This window comes from Antechinus flavipes, chromosome 2, assembly GCF_016432865.1.
Source record: "Antechinus flavipes isolate AdamAnt ecotype Samford, QLD, Australia chromosome 2, AdamAnt_v2, whole genome shotgun sequence".
NCBI classification, from domain to species: Eukaryota; Metazoa; Chordata; class Mammalia; order Dasyuromorphia; family Dasyuridae; genus Antechinus; species Antechinus flavipes.
In genome coordinates, this window is record NC_067399.1 from 257,793,587 (window position 1) to 257,818,594 (window position 25,008).

Genomic DNA, 25,008 nt, shown 5'->3' on the forward strand with positions numbered 1-25,008 from the left:
AGCAATACTCTCTTGTTTTTATTAATGTCCTTAGAATTTAGCATAGTTCTAGCACATAGCTATGGAATCAACAATTTTTTTCCCTCTCCTTCCTTTCCATGGACTTAGGGGAACAGCAAACAAGGTGCCATACCACTGAAAACTATGGATAATTGGGTGCTAAAGGGGCCTTAACTCCCACTACCACTCAGTTCCACTTATACTACACATCCGATTTATTTCCACTTTTGGAAACTTCAGAACTCTTGGCTTGTGGGAACAATTTGTCTCAGTTCAGTAATATTTAAGTTTCTGGTTCAAATCTTACAAAATTTATTACGAATTTGAAAAGCAGAAACAATGCAACAAGAATATGTCATTCATTTAAAGAATGGTGTTTTGGTGATGGTCTCTTGTAATATTCCTGCAGAACCTCTTTGTTGTTCAGTGGACTTTAGGAAACTTTGAATCAATTGGATTTCAAGGCCAGAAATTTAAAGAGCCAGCAGTTTTTGGTTGAGCATATCTGTTAGTCCACCTCATAGATAACTTATGTCTTTCTGGAATTTGGGGCCATGATCGTTTCTCTCAAATTCTATTCTTTACCCATTAGTTGAGGCAGTTTATACCTTTTTTGGGGGTGTGGGATGGAGTAAATCTGCCCAATAAGATAAATAATCCATCAGGTTAGGTTCCCAGCTAATAAAGAAAATATCTGGCTAGAATTCAACTGGCCAAATTCAATATTTGTATGTTATAGACATAAAACAGCAGAATATTGATAAACATTGAGTATTACAAATGAGTTTTAATAATTCTATACCAGAGTAAAGGCTTCTTTTAGGAAACCCCATGAAGTCAATAATTACCAAGCTTGTGATTTCCCTGGAAATCCATGACAAGGGAATTGTTCCCACCCAAAAGACAGTGGTAGAAACTAGTGCCATTGTCCAAAAAATGATACAAATTGGTCCCATTATCATGAAGATCATCACTTCAAACTCTGAACTAGCTTTCCCACTGTATACAGCATCACATTGGGAATATCTTTGCTCCTTAGACTGATGGTCAAAACAAGGACTGTGTCATATTTTTTTTCTGTCCTGTTCACCGCCATCCAGGTTAAGATTCACAGCCCCGTCCATCCAAGGAGCTTCCTCCCTGCTGAGGTATGACTCAACTCTGAAACTGTCCAATGAGATCAGACCTGACTCCTAGGCCAATGAGTGCTAACAAGCACATAAAATGAGGAAAAAAGCCCCTTTCTCCATTATGGCTTCTCCATGACACTGATTATCTGGATCTGTATGATGATATAAGGTCTTTCAGGGGTTGAAATTCCTTCAATTCTTCAAATATTAGCCATCAAAATGGATAGTATAGCATCCCAGATGCCAACAAGCTTTGATTTTCTTTGGAAAAGGGTCAAGCAGCTTCAAATTGATTTAACTGTTTTGTTATTCCATGTACACCAAGATTCCTGCTCTTCAGGGCAGCGTGTACTTGTGGCAGAATCTTAATCTTCTTTCTCCTGTAACAGAAGTATACAGTCTCCCAAACTAGGCTCTCCTCTGCTGGATGATCAATTTATTGTGTGGTAATGTTGAAAGCACCTATTCAGGCTTTATGGTGGGCCAAGAAATAATTCAATGGTCATCCAAATCAAAGGCCACAGATAATCATCCATCAAACCCTATGCTGTTCATAGCACACGAGTATACATATAGCAACCAGTGACATTAAGAGGGCACTTATTTAACCATGCACTCATGTTGAAAATAGTCCTAAATGATCAAAGAACTTGACTAATCCAAATGAGAATCTTCTCCAGTCATATATACCAGAATTAAGAAATCAGGCCAAACTCATTGGGTATATCCTGGACAATTCAATTAAAACTAATTATAGTTTTGAATTTACTTTTTAGATATGTGTACTGCTCTTTTAATGATAGTAATAAATCACCATTTTAAAAAAAAAAAAACGATTAACTTCTCCATTGCTTGTCACAATCCAATTAACCAACCAGAAAGAACTTCTGTCCACTAATTCCCATTCCATACCCAAAATTCAACTTTGAGGAATGGAAAACAGCCTAGAGTGACCAAAAACTTTAAGATGCCAAAGCTGCATTTAAATGGTAGGCTGACAGCTACAGAATTCATACATTTAAGGAATCAAATATGAATAATCTCTTCATGGGCAGATCTTTAATAATAACAGTGGATACCAGATCTTATATCCCTTCCATATTATATAGGTGGTATCCACTGGATATCTATTGGAACTCCCAAGTTCAATTCAAGTCTTGCAGGCTGAACACACATAAATCCAGGCTTGCCCTTTTGACAGCTCTCAATGTCTATGCTTGTGGCCCCAAGACCCATCTCTAATTCTATGAGTCTATCTCTCTCCAACACATGATAGAGGTAAGGAGGAAGAATATGATTTAGATGAAAACAATCTGGGAAATGACTTATTAATTTTCTGTTTCCTAATTGAAAGCCTTGAACCAGTACAATTCCACTAAGCCCTGGCCCCTTCATTTTTCTTAGGAGGAAGCTCATATAGTGGGCTGATACCCCCCACTGGAATGAGGCGCTCCTCTGCTGGATGATTTATCATATATATAAGAGGGGAAGATTTATCATATGTATAAAACATTTGCAGAACTTGGAAAGTTCTGCATGAATTTTTTGTTAAGGCTTATCTTGTCAGGATTTCTAGTATTTGAACTTTCACTTGATTTTCTTCTTTCATTTGACTTGCTTCTAATTGCTCCTACTGCTAATCTACTAATCCCTAGAAATGTTTCTTTGAGTCTTATATTCGATTTCATACTTACTACTGCAATGGTGGTCTTCCTGACCATAAAATTCAATTCTTGCTTCTAGTCTCTAACAGATTTTGTTGTTAAAGTCTGCTTCCTCATCTTGGTCTGCCCAGTTGGGCAGATTATATTCATGAGGCTGTGACAAAGGATCACAAATTAAAAGTTAAAAAAAAAAACTTAGTGAATTACTTAGGAGGCATTCAGTCCCCTCACTTTAGAAAATGAGGCAACTGAGGCCCAGAGAAATGAAAGCAATTGTCCAGGTAGCAAGTAGTCAAGCTAAAAAAAGAAATAGAGATCCTTAACTTCAAAACCAGATTTCTTGTTACTGCAAGAACACAATGCTCCCTAGTCATGGGAGATTCAGTCACAATCCTTGGTAAATCCCACAGCCAAGTAAGGCCGAGAGAACAGGATTCATGGGAAAATATAGACAAAGGCTATATAAGAAGGTAAATAAAGATATTTTGATCTACATCAGTGGATAAAGTAACCACACTTAGAACATCACTGATTTACTTAATTACCAGTTATAAAGCTTGATATCATACTTATACCACATAGCTTAAAAAGTATTTGTTATTTCTATAAAGAAGTGGGCCCCTGTCAAAAATATGACATCCTATTTTAATTGTTCCTAGATAAAAGTCTTAATTTACAGAAGCATTTCAAGTAAATACAAGGACTATCATTTCAATTCTTCTCAAATATTTTGTTATATGAATTTCATTATGAAAACTAAATTTTCTGTAAATGGATTTTTAGGAAGATTGAAATTTAGTGGGTGAGAAATCAGATCAGTACACTGCTACTTTTAAGTAATTAGTGTCTTTAGTGAAGGAAAATAGAAGAAAAAGGGTGGGGAAGATTAAACACATTTATCTCTGAACCATATTTAGTAATGAACAATAACGTCTAGGCTCCAGAGTATTTAACGACTGGATAAATCTAATGATTTTCCTTCATTTTCATGGCTTTTCTTCATTGAAATCGCCAATGTATAAAGAAGTCTGTGAAAAGATTGAGTTGACTGATAACTGTAGGTCAAGGCATAACAAAGTAAACCATCCGAAGTTGGTGACAGAGGCAGGAGTCTGCAATAAGTACAGGATGCAAAATCTATCAAAGCCAAAAGGATGAAGTCCCTTTCCATTCTTGAATTCTGTGGATTTATAAGATCAAGGATTTGTCTCAAAGACTTTCTGGGGGGCAGATTCCCTTTCAAAATGTGTTGGTGTAAGTTCCTCCAATCACATACCCATAGGCCATAAAATAAAGGCTTATATGGATTCCAGAGGTGAAAACTACATACTAGTATGAGTATGAAGTTATAAGGGCTAGAGACATTGGATCTTAAGAAAGAATGATATCAGACTGGGTAAATATACATGACAGCAGGATACTTAACTTGGAAAGCCACCATTCACATTATTAGGAAAGACCCAATGTTCCTGACATCTAGATTCTGAGAGAGTCAGATAATATGAAAGTTTGAGAGAGTGCAACCAAACTAGAGGAAAGCACTGAGGTCAAGTGGTCAATAACTGATCAGACAGATCTAGGAGATCTTACAACTGAAAGAAAGCAACTTCTAACTTATCCAAGTAGGTTTTGCCTGCAGAAATAATGGTATGAGTCAAATATGAGGAAAAGAATTGCATGAAATCTTTGTGTTCTGAGTAGAAATATAAATGAACTGCTCAAACAGATTTTTAGCAAAAGCTAATAAGAGACAATTGTTCTAATGATAATACTGAAGATCTGCTCCAAGGTAAAGCCGGTTCTCTCCAGCTGGCTGTTAGTCCAGGATGAAAGGGAGAAAAAAGTGGTATTTGATAGAAAGATGAAATTTAATGTATAGGATGGAAAAAAGAATTGTCTATTTTTAGAAATATTTGAAGAATGGCCCATAAAAAAAGAAATCCAGTGATAAAATATTCATTTTAATTCTTTTAAAAAATGTATTATGGTCCATGATTAAAAACAAAACATAGAACAGGCCTTGAAATGAAATTATTTCCTGAAAGACTATTTATACTGGTTATGAAGCAGTGGAAACCTACCATTTTAGTCAAAAGCCTCTACGGTGACCAGAATGTTACCCTCACCCTGGGACGATAATAATTCTGTAATCAAGTCCAAAAGCAAGAACTAAGGTAACAGACTGCAAGACATAGCCTTCCAGAATTCCTGATAAAGTCCTTGACTTAGGAAGAGATTACAGATGGCAAGCCATAAGTTAACTGCAGAGCCCTACTATTTTTAGAAATATTTGAAGAATGGTCCATAAAAAAAGAAATCCAGTGATAAAATATTCATTCAATAAGGAGTTCATTTCTATTAACAATGGTGCTGCCACTGTAGGGAAGTTTTCAACAAATGGGAAATTATCAGGTAAATGTTGGGTTTATTCATTTAGAAATTCAGGAGCATGGAGCTGGAAGTACTATTAGCTCTAGTTAAGGAATCCAGACAACTCTTAATTGATCAGAAAATCTTTCTGGCATTTGGAATTAGGAAAAGATTAGGAAGCACCTTTCAAATGCTACTAATCAATCTCTTTTTTCTTTTCTTATCCATAACCAGATAAGCTCAGAAGCTAACAGCTTCTGCCAAGAAGTATTGCATTTATTCACTTCTTTTTCATGGCTACTCTTCACTGAAATTTCTAATGTTTCCTTAAAAGTTTCCCCAAATTTTAACTGCATTAGTTAATGGCAGTGTGAAAAGATTAAGTTATAGTCTTACTGTAGGCCAAAGAATAACAAAGTATAAATATCTAGGAATAAATTTGGAGACTAAGGAAGGAATCTTCTGTAAGAACAGGATGTGTGAGTTATCAAAGCCAAAAAAATGAGATTTAATCCCTTACAGGAGTAGCATTGCAGGGGAAAATCCTGTGCCCTCCACTGAACATTATATGATAAGGGATACAGATATCAGTCTGTAGAAGCATAAAAAATACTGCAGGTAACCTGGTCACAACAGAAGAGATTTAGAAAGTGCCCCCAGTTTGCATCCTAGAAGGTTCTGAGAGCTAAATCACATTTAAGTTGTCAATATCACCATTTTATTAAGTGTTAACAGATCCCTCCCTTTTCTCACACATCCAAATTAACCACCAATTCCTATCTGTATTACTACTTCTTCAGACCCTTATTACCACTCATCCAAATCACTGCAATGGTCTTTCTTTACTTCAACCCATTCTACATACAATTATCTAATTCATTTTTCCAATGCAAATGTCAGATTGTATCAGTTTATCACTAAAACCTTTTAAGAACACTACATTTCCTACAAATTAAGTCCAAACTCCTTAGCCTGGCATTCAAAGACCTTTGCAATCTGATTCAAACTCCCTTTTTATCATTTCACATACTGTGTTTCAGTTAAACTGGGTGATTCACCATCCCTGAAATCATCTTACTCTTTTCTGTATCTGACTTTGATCATGTTATTTCTAACTGTGAACCCCTTTGAGGTAGAGGAGTTTTACTTAAAACCTTTGAAAGTCTCCCATAACTTGACATTAAGTACCTGCATGTAGTAGGTACTCTAGTGTTTTTTGAAGCTGAACACCTTCTACCTATCTTATATATCTTTTAAGGCTCTCAAATATTGCCTCCTTTCCATGAAGTAATCCTTGATTATCTTAGCCAGAGATTCTCTCTCCCTCAGTTGATTCCACAGAATTTTTTCCTTCTTTTTAATATACTTATTGGAACTTATAAGCAGCATAATCGTAACAGACTAAGGGATGAGGGCAAGGCATGCTAGCGTCCTTTTTTTTCCACGCTAAACACTAATTTCCAAAGGTCAGAGGTTAAACTAGAAAAAAGGTGCTAGTTACTACTAACTTCATTTATTTCTTATTCATTATAACCTCATTCATATACAATCCCATTTCTCTCTCATAGGAATTCCTAAAACCTACTTGACACTATAGAACTTTTTCATCTGATTTAGCTCTCAAGCTTGATTATTAGCCTACCATATATCTAGCCAACTATATTTTATTTATACAGCATTAACTGATACAAAGTGACTCATAGCCATTACTCAAATCCCTAGATATTTATTCAGTCTCTTAAACTTGAGTGGAGTTGGAGGTAGCTATTTTTCAGGTAATTTCTCTCTGAAAGACAAAACACCACAGTTAAACAACTACACTTCTCACATAGGTTTTCTATACATTTTAGTTCCTTCTAGAAAGCTATTAATATAGATCAGCTCACAGAGATGATTATCAGAAACTCATTTGCTAATAATTTCTTCCATACAGTGTAGGATGATCACAGGAACACAGATCTAGAGATGGAAAGGACCTCAGAGGCTATCTATACAGTATCAGAAGTGGAATTTTAAACCAGAACATCCTGATCTCAAGTAAGCAATGGATACATTTGTTGGCTAAAATCATTCACTTCAGTTTGTACTTTGATCCCTAGAGTCAAATGAATACTTGGTTTCCTGCTCATTTTTGAACAAAAAAATAAAATAATTTACAAACTCTAGATAAATCTTATTTTAAAAAATACTCATCTTTCATCTTTGCTTTAGTAGCAAATAATCAAGAGTTTATCTTGAAGATCAGAAAGCAACTCCAATTAAATAAATAGTCCTATTTCTCTCAAGCCTGATACTTCATGGGCATTTCCTAGAATAAGCCCAGAAATCTACTTTAACAACACTATTTTATGTTGTTTTTCATATGTTAATGAAGTCAAGGAGTTCTGCTTTGATTCTTTCATGATCTCTAGAATAAAATCATTCTACTTAAGTCTTGCTGGCATCTTGACTGGCAGCTACTTCCACAGTTCCTTGTAATACCAGCAGAAAAACCCACATTATAGTTTATTGTAAGAGCTTTGAATCAGCAAGATGTGATGCAGGGCATGCACAACAAAACAAAGTTCTTTGTAAGTTTTCTGTGCAAATGCACAATCATTTTGCTCTTGAAAACATTTCTTCAGTTTTCAAATCATCTTAAGGGCCCTTTTTAAAATTGTTCCACAATATTCCAAGTCTTTTGCAATGAACATGATGTATAGATGACCATCATGCTAATTTAATGCAGCTTTGCCCCACTTCCCCCAACTATGTGACCAGTAGCATTATGGCAACATCCTTTGTGAAGAAAATCAACATTTATCAAAACTCTAGACCCACAAGTAACTTCAACACCAATGATCAAACAGGTTTCTCCTGCCCTAGGAGTTCCCTCTACAATATATGTAGTACAATAATATTTCTTCTCCTTTCTCAATTTAAGCACTGGAACCTAGTTGAAGGGATAGAGTCAAAGATAAAAGCATATAGGGTACTACACATATGGTGCAAAAACTGGTAATCTCATTTTGAGTAGTTTGGAACAAGATATTTGTAATATGTTTTGAAGAAAATATCTGGAAGTCTTTTGGAGGCTGCGGTTGGAAGACAACATTCCCCAAAGTTTAACATAAACAGAGGAGGAAACTCTACTCTTCAGCAGTTGCCAAAGTGGAATGCATGCATCTCATAAAACCACATCATCAAGGACACCAGGTCCACCATCATTGTCTCATTGTTTCTACCTGCTTTAAATATGCAATTTTTAGCTCTTCCCTCCAAATAAGTTACAATAGTACCTACTCACCTGGTACTTGTTTCATAGTTTTGGTTTTGTTTATCTAGGTAGATCTGACCTAGTTCACAATTTCTGATTTTTTTCTCACCCCATCTTGGATGAGCTGCCCCTAGGATTATGCTTCCTGAATGAGATCTACCCACTATACCCTAATGCCTCTATTGCCCTGGTTTCCCATACCAAAAGAGGATATTAATCCATTTTAATTTATGTTGTCTATTTAGACTTATCATACCCTTCTAGATTGTGAGCTCTTCTAGAGCAAGAATCATGTCTTATTTAACAGTTGTATTTTACCACAAACATAAAATTGCTACTTAAATAGTGCTTAATGAATACTTGCTAATTATATTTATGAAGTTTCCCTTCCACGTGAGTTTTTTGATGCCGAGTAAGGTGTGTACTCCACCTGAAAGCTTTCCCACACTCATTACATTTATAAGGTTTTTCTCCAGTATGAACTCTCTGATGTTGAGTAAGGTATGAAATCTGATTAAAGCATTTCCCACATTCACTACATTCATAAGGCTTTTCTCCAGTATGAATTCTTTGATGTTGAATAATGGATGATCTATTGCCAAAGGCTTTCCCACAATAATTACATTCATAGGGTTTCTCTCCTGTATGAATTCGCTGATGTTGAATAAGGTATGAAATCTGACTAAAGCATTTCCCACATTCATGACATTCATAGGGCTTCTCTCTAGTGTGTAATTTCTGATGTTGAAAAATTGAGGACTTGTCAATAAATGATTTCCCACATTGCTTACATTTATGTGGTTTCTCTCCAGAATGAATTCTCTGGTGTTGTACAAGTATTGTACTTCGAGTGAATGATTTTCCACACTCATTGCATTCATAGGGTTTCTCGCCAGTATGAATTCTTTGATGCTGAGCAATGGATGACCTGCTGCTGAAGGTTCTTCCACATTCATTACATTCATAGGGTTTCTCTCCAGTATGAACTCTCTGGTGTTGATTAAGGTGTGTACTCCGGCTGAAAGCTTTACCACATTCAGCACATTCATAAGGCTTATTTCCAGAATGAGTTCTAAGATGTTGAGTAAGCTCTGTACATCGCCTGAAAGTTTTGTCACATTGATTACAGTTATAAGGTTTCTCTCCTGTATGAATTCTCTGATGCTGAGTAAGGGAAGAAAGATGACGGAAGGCTTTTCCACATTCATTACAGTCATAGGGTTTCTCTCCAGTATGAATTCTCCGATGCTGACTAAGGTGTGTATTCTGGCTAAAGGTTTTCCCACATACAATACATTCATAAGGTTTCTCTCCAGTGTGAGTACTGTGATGTTGAAGGAGGTGTGCACGCTGGATGAAAGCTTTGCCACATTGATTACATCCATATGGTTTCTCTCCAGTATGAATTCTCTGATGCTGAACAAGGTTTGCACTCCGACTAAAGGCTTTTCCACATTCATTACATTCATATGGTTTCTCCACAAGATGAATTTTCTGATGTTGAATAAGCTGTTCGTGTCGACTAAAAGCTTTCTCACATTCATTACATTTATAGCGTTGTTTCTTCCCTGCAAATGGTATATGATGTTTAATTGGATCTAAATTATGCTTGAAGATCTTTCTATCTTTATGAATTTTACGATCTCCCATGTTAACTCTCTGTTTTGAAATAAGGATTGAACTTAGATTAAAGTTGATTCCAAATTCATTACATTCAGGGCCTATCTTCCCAGTGAAAGCTTTCTTGTGGTTGACAGTCATCTGCCTCAATTGTTTCTCCTGGATTCTCTTATGTAACCCCAACTGGTTATCCCAATCAAAGGGTTTTTCTAATGTAGAATACCCAAGACCATTTTTTATGAATCTTTCCACCATTGCTTCTTGGGATAGTCCTTTTTCCTGCTTTACAGTTGACTTCTTGATTCCAGGACTAGTTTCCCAATCTGAAATTAAAAAAAAAAAAAGCAAATGCTCATTGTCTCAGCTCCTGAAAGAAATGAAACTTGCTAAGGTGGTCACAGGAAAGTGAAGCTAAGAATGTTAAGTACAAGGTATATGGCATTGATAGCTCTCAAATATGGTCACATGAAACATGCTCATCCCTGTAGTCCAGTTTTCTCCTGGTCCTTGATGCTATCTAACTCATTATTGTGCTATTATTAGCCACATTCTAATGTAATGTCCTTTACCTGCTGATAAATGTCTAATGGCTTCTCATAATCCTCAATCTCACACAGTGTTCCATAATCTAGCCATAATCTACACATTTAAAATCCATTACTCTTTGATGTATATCCCCAAAAGATCCTATTTCCCATATCATTCCTGATTCTAAATCTTTGATCAAATATTTTCCCTGCTTAGAATATCTAATCCTCTTCATCTATTTAAATCCTTAATGAAATTCAACTCATATTATTCTCCTCCAAAAAACCTTTAGGATCTCCCCTTTTTTTGGATAGTATAGTTATTTATATTCAAATACAATATCCTCTAATATTTAGTTCCTGAATGGCAAGGTATACACTATATCTATATCTATCTATCTATCTATCTATCTATCTATCTATATATATATATTCAAATACAATATCCCCTAATATTTAGTTCCTGAATGGTAGCTGGGCCATAAGTAAAGTTCCCATGATTACCAAATATGCTGAGCTTTAAGGGAAATTAGGGATCTATATTGAAGAAGTAAGTAGACAGTGAATTTTAGGCATGGGGGATAACCTGTTTAAAGAAACATGGAGACAAAAGGTAGATTGAGGACTATAGATAGCCCATTTTAATTATAATTCTTCAAGGGGATCAATGTGTATTAAGTCTAGAAAAGTTGGCTGGAACCATATCGTGAAAGGTCACGAAGGTCTAAACAAAGGAGTTTAGTCCCAGAGGCAATAGGAAGACAACAGTACTTTCATAAGCAGAATCAGCCTTCTATTTTATAAATATTATTTTGGCAACTATGGATCAAAAAAGGAAGAAACTAGAGCCAGGAAAACCAATTAGAAGGTGACTATAATAATTCAATCAAGAGATGATAAACTGGACCTTCCTAAAGCACATGGTGTCTGAACCAGACTAATACATGAAACAATTACAGAATGATATGTGAGCATATATAATGGCATGTTGTATATTGGAAGCTATAAGTAGTCTTGAAGTTCAATAAATGGAAAGATCAATCTAGGCTGAAGTGGTAGATGAAAGCAGATCTAGGAGCTGTGAATGCTAGAACATGAGAGGAGAGATATCAGTTATGGAAAAGACATATTTCTATATAAGAACCATGAATGAATAAAGAGGAAAGAGAAAGGCTGAGCCACTGGCAGTGATACATATCTTGAATCTTATCATGGTATGTGAGGGTATGGGTATATAAGTACATTTATCTCAATCAGAACTTGCACCTTGGCTCCTAGCTACATGTAGCAAGCAATGAGAATTGAGAATCAGATTCTGTTTAGCTGTTCATCTGAATTATTGTCAGTTTCCAACCACTATCTTACCACCAATTTGCCTATGTCCTGATGCCCCTTGCAAAACTAGGTTAGGTTTCCATCCCAATCATCCTCAGAACAGCAAAAAGTGAGAAGATATTTTACAAACACAGCAGCAACTATAGAAGATCTCTCTACAGGCCACCCAATCCTACAGCATTCTAATCTAATATTTTAGGAAAAATTTTTCTGAGGCAGCATGTAAGATGCTTTGGAAAAGAGAAAGGAGACTAGTTTTAAGGAAACCAGCTATAAGTTGTATTAATCAAGTCAAGAGGTACTATGGACCCTATTTAGAATGAAGAGTATGAGCCATTTGGTTAGATATAGTTTAGAGGGGTAGCAGTGACACAGAAATTATTAACAACTTGGATATAGGGAAAGGAAAAATTCAACATAAATCTAGACAAATGAAGGGTGCTTGTAAATAAGGAAACACTGAAGAGTGTTAGAAGAAGCAAAAAGGACATTTCTAATTTTCAATCTTTGTGCTGGGACACAGAACCATTACAAAATCCAGAAGAGTTTTAGGAGGATGAAGAAGAGATGTCTACTCTTGTGAGACTGGAGGATAGCATTAAGGAAATTCAATCAACATATATTTATTAAGCACCTACTATGGGTAAGTTCCTGGCCTCAAGGAATTGGGGAGGACAACACCTTCTTAACTAAGTGTAAAACAAAATAGTACAGAAATTAATACAAATTTAATACAGAATAAATACAAAATAATTTTGGAAACCTCCTAGCAGTTGGGATGAATAAAAAAGATTTCATGTAGAAAGTGGTGCTTGACTTGAATCTTGCAAGAAACAAGAGATTCTATAACTGGCAAAAGTGAGCAAAGAGCAAAGAGTATTCATTCAAGGAAGGTGGGAATGAACACCACTTCAGAAGCAAGAAAGGAGATGCAGGCCCATGAATGAGGAAAGCCAGTGTGGTCACACTAGACTATGGGAAGGGGAATAATGTATAATAAGGCTGGAATGGAAGATTGGGGCCAACTCACAAAAGACTTAAATGTCAAACAGAGGAGTTTCTTTGTTTCTAGAATAAATGGAGACACTAGAATTTATTATGTAGGGAGGAGTGATATGTTGAGACATGTTTGTGAGCTAAGTGGAAGATGGTTTGGAGTTGTCTGGGCTATAGCCAGTTTTCTTGGCTATGTCTTGTCACTGGACCCTGATGACTTTGGAGGAGAGGATGAGGCTGACAATCCACCTCACTTAAATTCACTCTCAAGTCAAGATATCACATTTGTGATGTCATTAGTCTTCTTCAAGAACAAAGGATGAACAATAACAAACAACAACCATCTGGTTTGGAAAATAGAATATCTACATATATCTACATATATACATATACATATATATATATATATATAGAATATATATTTAGAAATAGAAATAGAATATATATATAGGAAAATAGAATATATATTTAGAACGGTTTTTGCAATACTTCAAGAGAGAAGAGACAAAAGGGTAACTGTATGAGAGGACAGGGGTAGGAAAATTATCTGAGAGTATATGATAACTATCTTAAACAATTTGAAAACTTGTCCTATGGAGGCTTGTCCTATGGAGTAAGTAGATTTCTTCTGCTTTACTACAGAAGATAGAACTAGAAGCATTGGGTAGACTCTCATCATATGTCATCTAAATTTAAAGAATTTCATAAGAGATAATCAAAAAATGGAAGAGAAAACCAAAAAGGATTGAGCTCTTTCTTAGCCTTGAATTTGCTTCAAGGAAAAACTGGGTAATCATCTATAAAAAATGCTATATAAGTGATGAATCTACTGGGTGATTACTGGAAAAGATTACCTTCTAATTCTCAGATTCTATGATACTGTAAAGTAAAATCAAGTTATTAGTTCATACCAAATGGTTTCCATCTTTTCCACAGATCTGGAGAATGGGGAGCTTTGAGGAAAGCTTTCCAACAAACATTTCCAAGATTTTAATCCTCTGTGCCTAACACTTCATTTATCTGACTTCCATTTACCTGATTCTCCTTCATTTACCTGGGCAGGTGACTCTTGGGATTTCTCTCTCCATTATCCAGGGTTCTTCTCCTTGTTGCAATTTAGATATCACATCAGGTTTGGAAATTTGATAGCCTGCTCACATAAAAAAAATATATATATATTTATATTTATATTATGTTATGTTATATTATATTATATTATATTATATTATATTATAATATATATATTTACATAAAAGTATTTATGCTGGGACACAGAACCATTACAGAATCCAGGCTCAGCCTGTGGTTATTAGGATTTCTAGAAGAGTCAGGATAATATTAAGAGAAACTTCATTTTCCAGAGCCAAGGCCCAGCAAATAGGCTGTGTGTTCATGCATAACAATAATTCTTTGTGTTCCCATTCTGGAACTGATGGTCTCCGAACTCAGGAAAGCATCAACAAGCCCTGACCTGAAACTCTGCTATGAAAGAATAACCTTGCCTCACTGTTTCTGATGTGTGTTTCACTACTGTTGCTACACTATCTAGTCACAAATATATAAATCAAGAATCAGACACACTAAGATGGATTCCCTGCTCCTCACTTCCCCACTAGGGGATGGTCCCTGGCATCTGTGTGCTTGTGGCAAGTCATTTCTCTGGCTTTGATTCCTAACTTGCCAGTTTCTAGCCTGCTCTGTTCAGCTTCAGTCATCCACAGCTTGGAGGGTGGTCTTTTCCTGTTGAAAGAAGGGAATGACTCTGAGTTCAGATTTGGCACAATGAAGGTGCCCATTTTTTACTTCTAAAATTTGAGGCCAGTTAACCTAGAAAACTTCAGCTAAGCACTTCGAAGGACAGGCATCTTTTAAAAGTTGCAGTAGTAAAGATGAATGATTTTTTATATCCTTCAACAACAATACTGTATGAGGATGTATTCTGATGGGAGTGGATTTCTTCGACAAAAAGAAGATCTAACTCAGTTGCAATTGATCAATGATGGACAGAAGCAGCTACACCCAAAGAAAGAACACTGGGAAATGAATGTAAACTGTTTGCATTTTTGTTTTTCTTCCCGGGTTATTTTTACCTTCTGAATCCAATTCTTCCTGTGCAACAAGAAAACTGTTCTGTTCTGCACACATATATTGTAACTAGCATATACTATAACATATTTAACATGTATAGGACTGCTTGCCATTTGGGGGAGGGGTTAGAGAGAGGGAGGGAAAAAGTCGGAACAGAAATGAGTGCAAGGGATAATGTTGTAAAGAAATTTTTTTCAAAATAAAAAAAATCTCTTGAATTGAAAAAAAAAAAAAGATGAATGATTTTGAATCACAGAGGAAACAGCTCCTTACCCAAAGAGAGTAGATTCCTATAGTTTTCCAGCATCACATCTCTGTACAGGACCTTCTGAGCATGATCTAGCTGTTTCCACTCTTCCTGAGTGAAGTCCACTGCCACATCCTCAAATGTCACTAAGACCTAGAACAGCAAACATATTTCTGTTTATGCATGGCCCTTTCCCAATAGAGTGGTAACAGAGGGAATGGAAAAGAGAGAAAAATACCAAAGTCAAAGCAGTAATGAAATTAGTTAGAATTGAATGTGGGAACTGGAAAAAAAGAAAAGAATCAATGGTGATTTCAAAGTTTTAGGCATACTTGACTAGAAAATGAGATACTTTTAATGGAAAAAAAGAATTTAGGAAGAATGATTTGGATTTGTTTTGTTTCATTTGGGAAGGAGGGGAGAATGGGAAGGTTGTAGAGTTCAAATTAAAACATGATATACTCTTCACTAGGTTTCTAAGAATTTCTGTACTTTTCAAGTCTGTCCTTTGGGCCATTAGGAACGAGAAAAGGAAAGCAGGAAAGATCAATAAAACCACCTCGTTCAAGAAATTCCTGTTCTCCAACCCCTCAGAATTGTATCATTTAAGGGAAGCAGCTTAGCGATCATCTTGCCAAACCCCCTCAGTGACTGAAGGTCTCAGAGATGAAGTGATTTACATGAGGTCCGATAGGAAGTTAAGGGATGGCCAGCATTGACGCCGAACTTTTCCAGCACAATATACTGAAAATTTGTTTCTGCTTAATAAAGGGAAATTCATCCAAACAAAAAACACATACATTACTCAAAATCACTTTTTACAGAAATTCTGGCCACTCAAAAATTCCCCAGAAACTTTTCAAATTCCAGAAATAAAAGTTTTTGTTTAATGAAAGTTTATCAAAACCAAAATATTCACTTCTGTTTGGCTCTCACTTTATTCATATAAAAAATAGTCAAATTAGATATCTGTAAGGTCCTTTTCAATTCTCAAACTCTAAAGATTAGACAATTTATAAGAGGGAGCTAAGTGATGTAGTGCATGGAGCACTGGGTCTGGAATTAGGAAAACTCATCCTCCTGAGTTCAAATTCATCCTCAGACACTTATAAGCTGTGCTTAGTCAAATTACTTGAACTTGTGCCTCGGTTCCTTAGCTGTAAAATGAGCTGGAGAAGGAAATGGCAAACTACTCCACTATCTCTGCCAAAAAATCCCAAATAGGGTCATGAAGAACCAGACATTGGGAGGTATAGCAGATTGTTAGTCAAATCAATGATTTATTTCAGGGGTCAGCAAACAATGGCACACTGGCCAAATGTAGCCCATAACTTGTTTTTGTATGATAGAAAAGTTGAGAATGTTTTATTACATCTTTAAGTAGACAGCAGGTCAGACTTGGCTTGTAGGCTATAGCTGGCTGACCCTGGTTTATTTGAACAAATCCCAATCTGGGCATTGTTCCCATGGGAATACAAATACTAAAAACATCCTATTTTATGACTGTTTCTAGAAATACAATGTGGTCAAAAGCAGACTGTCCAGAAATATAGTAATATACACACATATGTGACTATAAAACAATGATGGCAATTTTATTTTGTATTTATGTATATCCACCTCGTTATTTTGTATACTTCATCTATTGAGCAAATGAAGATAAAGACAATTCCAAAAAATGTGTGCCTCTTTCATTAGATTTCCAATTCTTTAAGAGAAGGGAATATCTTTTATCTTTCTTTATAAACCTCCAGTGTTTAGAACAGTGTCTGGCACAGAATATTTATTGACTGAATGACACCCATTAAGTTGGAATTAAATTAATAAATTAAGAGAGGGAGGAAATTGAAAGATATTTTTCTAATTAATACATTTAGAAACAATAGGTCTACCTTGAAATCTCCAGAGCACTCAAGAACATTTCCAGGTGCTCATGGTACAGTTATCTGTGAGTTGGCTTAGGAGGCCATTAGGAATCAATATGTCATCCAAAGTCTAATAAAACCCATCCTGGGCCTTTTGCAGGAGTACCAGCCCCCTCTCTTCCTGCTATTCCACAGTTCAAGGGCACCAGGAATCTAGGTCCCATTTCTCCTTCCAATCCCTTCCTATCCCACCTGGTCCCTTATTAGGCAGGCTCCTTAATTGGAAAAGTTGTTGTGTTTTGTACGTGAGTTTTATTAAAAGAAAACAAAAGCAAAACAATAAAAATAAAGGCAGGAAATCACGCCCCCCCTTTAACTTTCCACATCTTATGTACTTTCTAGTAGCTTCCTAACTTTATTAATTTGTACTGAACAGAAACCAATAAACCAAGGAAATATTCAGGTTTATGAGTAACCACAGAAAAATATGATTATGGTTTTCATAATTATCATGTAATGAATCTACTAATAATTTAGATTTCTCAGAGCTGCTTTTTCTGGCTTGGGAGCCAGAAACTCACAATGCAGCTTAAAATTATCAATAATTCTGACTACAGCTATATTCTTATGCTATACTGTACCTCTGTACATAAGTGAATCAAATCAAGAACCATGGAAAACTGTTCCTATCACAGAACTCTGGTTCTGTACTCTGGTGAGAAGGGGTGCCCCAACCCTCCAGCTATAAAACAATCCAAGAAATGTTGTTCATTTGTGAGTTTGTCATGGGAAATCAGTCAAACCTTAGAAATAATTGTGTTGCAATTCAGTTTGAGGTTAGGAAATAGGAGAGATAAATAGATTTGAGAATCATCTGCATAGAGACAGTAATTAAACCATAGGAGCTGATCAGGTCACCAAGTGAAATAGTATATAGAGAGTAGAGAGAAGAACCTTGAGAATACCTATTAGCAACAGGGTTAGTAGAGACAGTGGATTGAAGAGAACATGGAGATAAGTACGGTGAAAGAAGACTGGAAAGCTGGTAGAAGATATGAAGGGCTTTGAACACCATATAGAGAATTTTGCATTTGGTTCTAGAAATAAGTGGGGAACAATGTGGTCAGAACTATGTTTTAGGAAAATCACTGACAGTTGAATGGAGGATGGACAAAAATGGAAGAGACTTGAAGCAGGATGAGCTCCCAGCAGTCTATGACCATAGTCCAAGTGTGAGGTGACAAGGACCTGCTTGGTGGCCCTGTCAGAGAGGACGGGTATGTGTACATGGGATATGGTACAGAAACTCATAGGACTTAACAAGAAAATGGATATGGGGGTGAGGGTAGGGAACTAAAGGTGACACCCCTAATTACTCTGGCCAATAAGAACAACCCTACAAATGGTATTCCATTCTTGCCTCCAGGATTCTGCTTATGCCATTCTTTCTTACTGTTCTGTGTTACTTCCTCCTTTATTCTTTCTAACTGGCCAAATACTAACCATTTTTCACATCAAGCAAAGATCTCATCTCATTCAGAAAACAGTGTGCAACACACCCACTCCTGGAAGAGAGGGAATTTCTGGTTGGAATGAGGATTGAGGTAGATTCTGGGAAGGTAGCAAAGTTCAACCAAAAAAATACCAAATTCTCCAGATTTCCTCTACAAACAAAACAAAATTAGGCTCATGGCAAACGTTTAACCCATGTGAAATGTGAACACCTTTAGGCTAGCTTTGCTAAAAGTAGTCCTGGGGCTAACTGGGTTTAAAAGTTGCCTCAGCCTTACTCCACAGGAACTTTCACCACTGGCACAGCTCGGGGAATCGGGATCTGAGTCCAATAAGATTGCTCCAACCTCAAATGATAAAAAATGTCAGGCCCAGCTGTGCTACAGAGATGCAACTCTGGGCAAGAAGAAACTGGAATATCCTGTGAATGCAAGAGCAGTGGGGGAGTGAAGCTATTGGCTGAGGGCACTTACAATAGGATAAAGTTCTTGGTTTGGGGTTCCAGGCCAGAGGGGAGAACTGAAGTGAAGCCAGAGGCTTCATATCTCTGCTCCATAGCCCCAGTTAGAGGTATTTACATTAGTAAGTTCTCATTAAAAAAATGAATAGACAAAGGAGAAAGAATGCAACCACAGAAACTTAGTATGGGAATAAGAAAGATTGGGGTTCATCCTCCGAGAAGGAATTGAAGTAAAAAAATCCTCTTCTCCACAAAAAGTAACCTTAAAATGCCCAGAAATAATTTACAGAACTCAAAAAAGACTTAAAAATCAAATGAGACTAAAGAAAAACTTTTTTAAAATTCAAGAAAAACAAGAAGAGTATGAAAAGAAAGTCAATCAACTAGAAAAAGGAGATCCAGCCCTTAAAGAAAATGATTTGTTGAAAATTAAAATTGGACAAGGGGAAGCCAGTGAAGCCCTAAGAAACCTAGAACTAACAAAACAAAATATAAAGAATGAAAAAAAAAGGAAAGAATGTGAAACATTTTATAAGAAAAATAACAGATTTGGAGAACAGATCAAAAAGAGAAAATATAAGAATAACTGGACTACCTGAAAGTTATGATTAAAAAAAAGAACCTTGCCATAATAAAAGAAATAATCAACGAAAATCGTCCTGAAGTGCTAAAACAAAGAGTAAAGTAGAAATAGAAAAAAACCACTAATCACCACCTCAAAGAGATCCTACAAGGAAAACACATAGGAAGATTATTGATAAATTTTTAAAACCTCAGATCAAATAGAAAATTTTACATGAAACAAAAACAAAAAACATTCAAATATGCTGATGCTACAATTAGAATTGAATAGGATTTATCAGCAGCTGCAATAAAAGACTGAATTCAGATCTTGAAATATTGACAATCAAAAGAACTAGGCCCGTGGCCAAAAATATTATATCCTGCAAAATAATAAAAGAAAAAATGGACATTCAATAAACTCGAAGATTTTGAGGATTTTGTCTCAACTAGACCTGAGTTTTTAGCACATAAGGGCCAACATCAAAAACTAATTTCAAGGAGCCAAACAAGGACAAACTGCTTGTGTTTTATACATGGAAAGGTAAGCCATGTGTCTAAGATTAACATCAGTAATTGGGTAGTACAAAAAAAAAAAGACTGGGGCAGAGCTGTGTATGATCTGATTCTAAAAAGCAAAACTTCCTAGGAAAAGATAAAAATAGTAATTATGCCATACAAATGAAATGCAGAGGAAGAACCAACACAGATGCATTAGATGGGAGAAGAGAGCTGGTAGTTCTGAAAATCTACTCACATTGAGAATGGGTTAAACAGGGAATAATACATATACATATATATATGTACACACACACACACACACACACACTATAAAAAGTATAGCATCCTCCAAAACGTTAAAAAAAATAAGGGGGTAAGAAATAGGATAAGGTAGGGTATAGAAGAGTGTGTAGGTCATAAGGAGTTTAGATTAATGGGAATGAGATAAAGAGGAGGGAAAAGATAAGGGAGGGATTCATGTATTGAAGGAAATTAATAGCAAGGCTAGTTAAGGAGTAGAACTAAAATGGAAGAGTTAGCAGGCATAGGAATTAAGAGATATACACAAACACAATAACAAGGATCAGGAGTAGAATTTAATAGAAAAATAAAAGTAGGGCTAATAATCATTGATTTCAGACAAAGTCAAACTTTGTCAAAGTCAAAAAGATTCAATCAAGAGAAAAATCTATATTATATGTCAGTCACATTAATATTGTGTTAGATGCATGTCAATGTAATGTGTAAATGCATATATATGTATATGCATATAATGCATGTAGGTATATGAATGTATGTATATAGATATGTGTGTGTGTATGTGTGTGTATGTGTGTGTGTGTGTGTGTGTGTGTGTGTGTGTGTTATACACATAAATATAGTTTGGTGGAGGTGAGTAGTGCAAGGGGAAAAAAAAGAATAAAGCAGAGAACAAAAGAATAACCTACAAGGAAGCAAAGAAAAGATGGACATCATGAATATGATGTCTTCTATTATTATATATGCTTACTTGAAATAACAGTTTATCGTTACATATTTTGAATTCTCCCTGATGTTATAGTACGCACGTGACAATATTTTCCCCTTTTTTCTGTCTTTATTTTTCTATTTTATTGTTTCTTATTTTGTATTTAGTTTTAAATAAACATTTTTTTTTAAAAATAGAATGATCAGGATTTTGGTTTAAATGGGAAGAAGAGTTGTGAGAGTCAGCTCCTACTGACTGTGCAATTTTCTTTATGAGCATTTATAGCTTGGAAATTGGTACGTGCTATTAATCAGGGATTGTCTTTTTTGTTTGTTTGTTTTATTTTGTTGATTGTTTACACTTAAGAAAATATTCATAATGATGATTAAACCTAAAAATGACAGAGAAAATATTAATGGTATAGACTGAATTTTAAAATGTGTCAATATTTTAACAACTTTTTGTTGTTGTTGAGAGCTGGTTGTTAAATTAACACATCCCTATTTATAGCCCACAAATATTTCATTTAGCATTTTGTGGGGCTGGGAGATTTCAAATTCTAACTAATTGTTTACCAAATCTAGTATCCATCATTAGCACTCTAGATGTAAGTTACATCGTATCTACTTCTTCCTCTAGAAATTTCATCCTTACTCCCTTTCAAGACCTCTGGAATCCTGTCTGTACTTTTTTCTGCAGCAACCTCAGTCCTTTCACTATGACCTTTGGAATTGAAAATAAACATTTCTACAGTCTTAAGCTTTTTCTGAAATCCTCTTCCTTCCCACTTTAAGTATGGAGAATTCCTCTAGCTCCCTGATCCCTAAGTTCCCTGGATTACGTCAACTTCAACAACTTTCTTCTCTCCCCTGCCTCAGTCATGTTTTTCGTATGATGACATTCAGACTTCACTATCTCTTATAATTCACAATTCTGAAGTCCTACTCTCTGACTACAATCTCCTATTGCTCTCCCCTCACTTTATGCCTACTTTTGCCTTTACCTTGATTCAGAACCTGTTTAACTTCCCCTCTCTTTCCTTTCTATACACCAGCTCCTCAACCCAACATTTATCAAGCACCTACTAGAGGCAATTAAAATTCTATGCTAGGATGTGATATAAAGGCAAAAACAAATAGATTTTTAAAAAATACAACCAAAACCCCAACAGTCTCTGGCCTCTATTGGAAGAATAAGTGTAGACACCTATTAATATATGAGATAATTTGAAAAGGGAGAATGTGTGATCAGGGAGTTTCTCGGAGGTGGCAAAACCTTGAACCTTGAAAAGAAGACAAGGATTCTGAGATGAGATTAGGAAGGACTATTCTTTCTCCATGGACCACAACTGAATCACCCCCCTCCCCACCCCTCCATTAGAGGACTGGAGGTAGGAACACTAAAACTCTTTCCCAGGCCTTCTTTTATAGAAGGCTCACAACCTTCTCAGGAGCTCCATTTTCCATCAGCAGTTCTTGGCTTCTGCTCCATGTCCAGTACTCCTTAGTGCCTTTCCCCCTGCTTTTCAGCTTCCTTTTGTATGCTGCCCTTCCCCATAAAATTGTTAAGCATCCTAGGGCAGAGACATGCTCACTCTCTGTCTTTGTCTCTCTTTTTATTTGCATTCCTAGCACACAGCAGACACTTAACATGTGTTGAATTGAAATGAATCAAACTGAATTGAGTTCATTCACTACACAGAGGTGGAACAAGGAGAATGGGCTTATTTCATGGTCTCTGCAACTTGTGAGGCCACATCAACATAAGCTCTAAATTTCTGAAGCTCAAGATTTCTACTTTTTCTAAGTCTTCTCTAACATAGGCCCTAGGTGCGTCCCCTCAACAGCAGATCCCATGATGCTTTAGTTCACTAGCCTCCACTCAATAACTGACTGTTCTAGTGCCCTTTTCCCATTCTTTATCTGTTAGTACCAATAACTGATAACCCTTCCCCCCCTAAATAAACACTTCAGTAGACATTTTTAAAGCACCAACTTAAGGTAAGCCACATGTTAAGGCATTAGGAATACTACTGAACAAACATCCCCGCTCTACCATAAAGAGATTTATATTCTACTAGGAATAAATAATTGCTAGAAAGAAAAGAGTTGTGTTTAAAATATATACAAAATAAATACAAAGTGATTAGGGAGTCAGGGCATTGAGAAAGGCTGGAAGTACTAAGGGGCAGTAGGGAAAGGCCTTTTGTAGGAGGCAGGAGAGGTGAGCCCTGAATAGAGATGGAGGTTCCAACAGGTATTAGTGAGGATGTAGAACATTCCAAGCATGGGGGCCAAGCCATGTACAGAGGCAGAATGTGGAATATAGTATCTGAAAATCTGAAGAGAGGTCAATTTGGCCAAAATGTACAGCAAACAATAAAAAAGATGAATAATCAGTTTGGAAAGTGGGTTGGAGGTAGATTGTGAAGGGCTTTAAAATGTCTTAACAGGGCAATTTGAATGCTATCATAGAGGTAATAGAGAGCCACTTGAGCTTCTGGAGGGAGTCATCTGATCAGATTTGTGTTTTAGGAAAATCAATTTGGCAGCAATGTGGATTGCATCAGACTGCCAAGCAGAATAATTTCATAACACACTATGCTGATTGGCTCCCCTATACATTCATGCTATCTAACCTCTCGGCTGGATTCTTATTGCCAGAATTTCTCAATAAATCTGCTTATTTATCATTTGTTGATTCCTTGTCAAATTTCTTATTGCAATTACACCAATGTTATTTTTAATTTCCTCTGCCACCCAAATTCAAATAAACTTCTCTTCATTCTCAAAAGATGACCTGCATTTCTATTATGAAGCCATCTAATGTGAACTGCCTTGTCTTCTTTTCTCTGTGCACCCAAATCTTGATATTCAGCTCTCTTACCTTTATTTCACAGATGACTCCAAAATCTATATCTCTGACCTACTTCTTCATTACCAAATTCCACAACTACCTTCATTTTGCTGTATTGCTGTCATCTCAAACTCAACATGTGCAAAAGGAAACATATTTCTTCTCAAACCAACTATTCTTTCAAGTTAAGCTATCTCAGTCAACTGTACCAAAATTCACCAAATCACTCGTGCTCAAAATCTTTGTTACTTTTGCCTGATTCCTCTTACCCTTATTTAATCAGTTGCTAAGTCTGAGCTAAATGTTGAGTGTGAAGATGTTCTATATCACCAGAAGTCCATTGGCTGAGTCAAGGGAGAGTTTTGAAATGTTTCTATGACTTACTTTCACAGATTACAACTTTTCTGCTTTCAAAAAACAAAGAAGTACCAGAGCTCAACGATGCCGAATAGAAACGGCACCTTGCCTTTCTGACAGATGTAACAGAGCTACTCAACAATTTCAATATGCAACTTCAAGGAAAGGGGAAGCTCATCTGTGATATGCAATCACATGTTAAAGCATCTGAAGTAAAATTAGGCTTCCTCATCAAACAAGTGAAGGAGGAAAACTTCTGCCATCTCCCCACAACTCAAAATCTGTTAGCGGAAAAACCACTGATTGCATTCCCAAACAAAACATGCGTGGATTCACTGGAAAAATTGCAAAAGGAGTTCCAATTTAGATTTAAAGAGCTTCATCTCCATGAACAGGACATTCAGCTTTTCCGTAACCTATTTTCTATTGACAGTGAAAATGTGGATACAATTTACCAAATGGAACTGGCTGAACTGCAGAATTGTGACTCTGAAAGACACATTCAAGTCAAGCAGCCTTCATAATTTCTATGCATCTCTCCCCTCTGAGACATATCCTCATCTCAGGAACCATGCACTCAAAATGGCAACCATCTTTGGCAGCACTTATGTCTGTGAACAGACTTTTTCTAGAATGAAACATTTGAAATCTCCAACCAGATCAAGACTAATGGATGCACACTTGCATCACTTGTTA

General features: G+C 36.1%; 2 protein-coding genes across 2 annotated transcripts; both read right to left on the bottom strand.

Annotated features, from left to right (window-relative positions):
• Positions 1 to 767: 767 nt before the first annotated feature.
• On the bottom strand, positions 768 to 10,353 carry LOC127549059 (zinc finger protein 883-like). Its single transcript, XM_051976836.1, has one exon. It carries the CDS (start codon positions 10,293 to 10,295, stop codon positions 8,784 to 8,786), a length of 1,512 nt encoding a protein of 503 aa, XP_051832796.1. The 5' UTR covers positions 10,296 to 10,353; the 3' UTR covers positions 768 to 8,783.
• Positions 10,354 to 11,604: 1,251 nt separating this feature from the next.
• Positions 11,605 to 24,061, bottom strand: LOC127546581 (zinc finger protein 10-like). The gene is made up of 4 exons (XM_051973610.1): positions 24,029 to 24,061; positions 15,260 to 15,386; positions 13,953 to 14,048; positions 11,605 to 11,654 (listed from the first exon to the last, which is right to left on the bottom strand). Exons 1-4 carry the CDS (start codon positions 24,059 to 24,061, stop codon positions 11,605 to 11,607), a joined length of 306 nt encoding a protein of 101 aa, XP_051829570.1.
• Between the last annotated feature and the right edge of the window lie 947 nt (positions 24,062 to 25,008).

Coding starts and splice junctions, on each gene's coding strand:
- LOC127549059 (XM_051976836.1), bottom strand. CDS start 10,295: ATGGTGGAAAGATTCATAAAAAATGGTCTTGGGTATTCTACATTAGAA.
- LOC127546581 (XM_051973610.1), bottom strand. CDS start 24,061: ATGAAGGTAGTTGTGGAATTTGGTAATGAAGAA. Junction 14,049..15,259: donor TAGGAATCTACTCTCTTTGG/GTAAGGAGCTGT, acceptor TTATGTGAGCAG/GCTATCAAATTTCCAAACCT. Junction 11,655..13,952: donor CCCAAGAGTCACCTGCCCAG/GTAAATGAAGGA, acceptor CTCATGTTCTAG/CATTCACAGCTCCTAGATCT.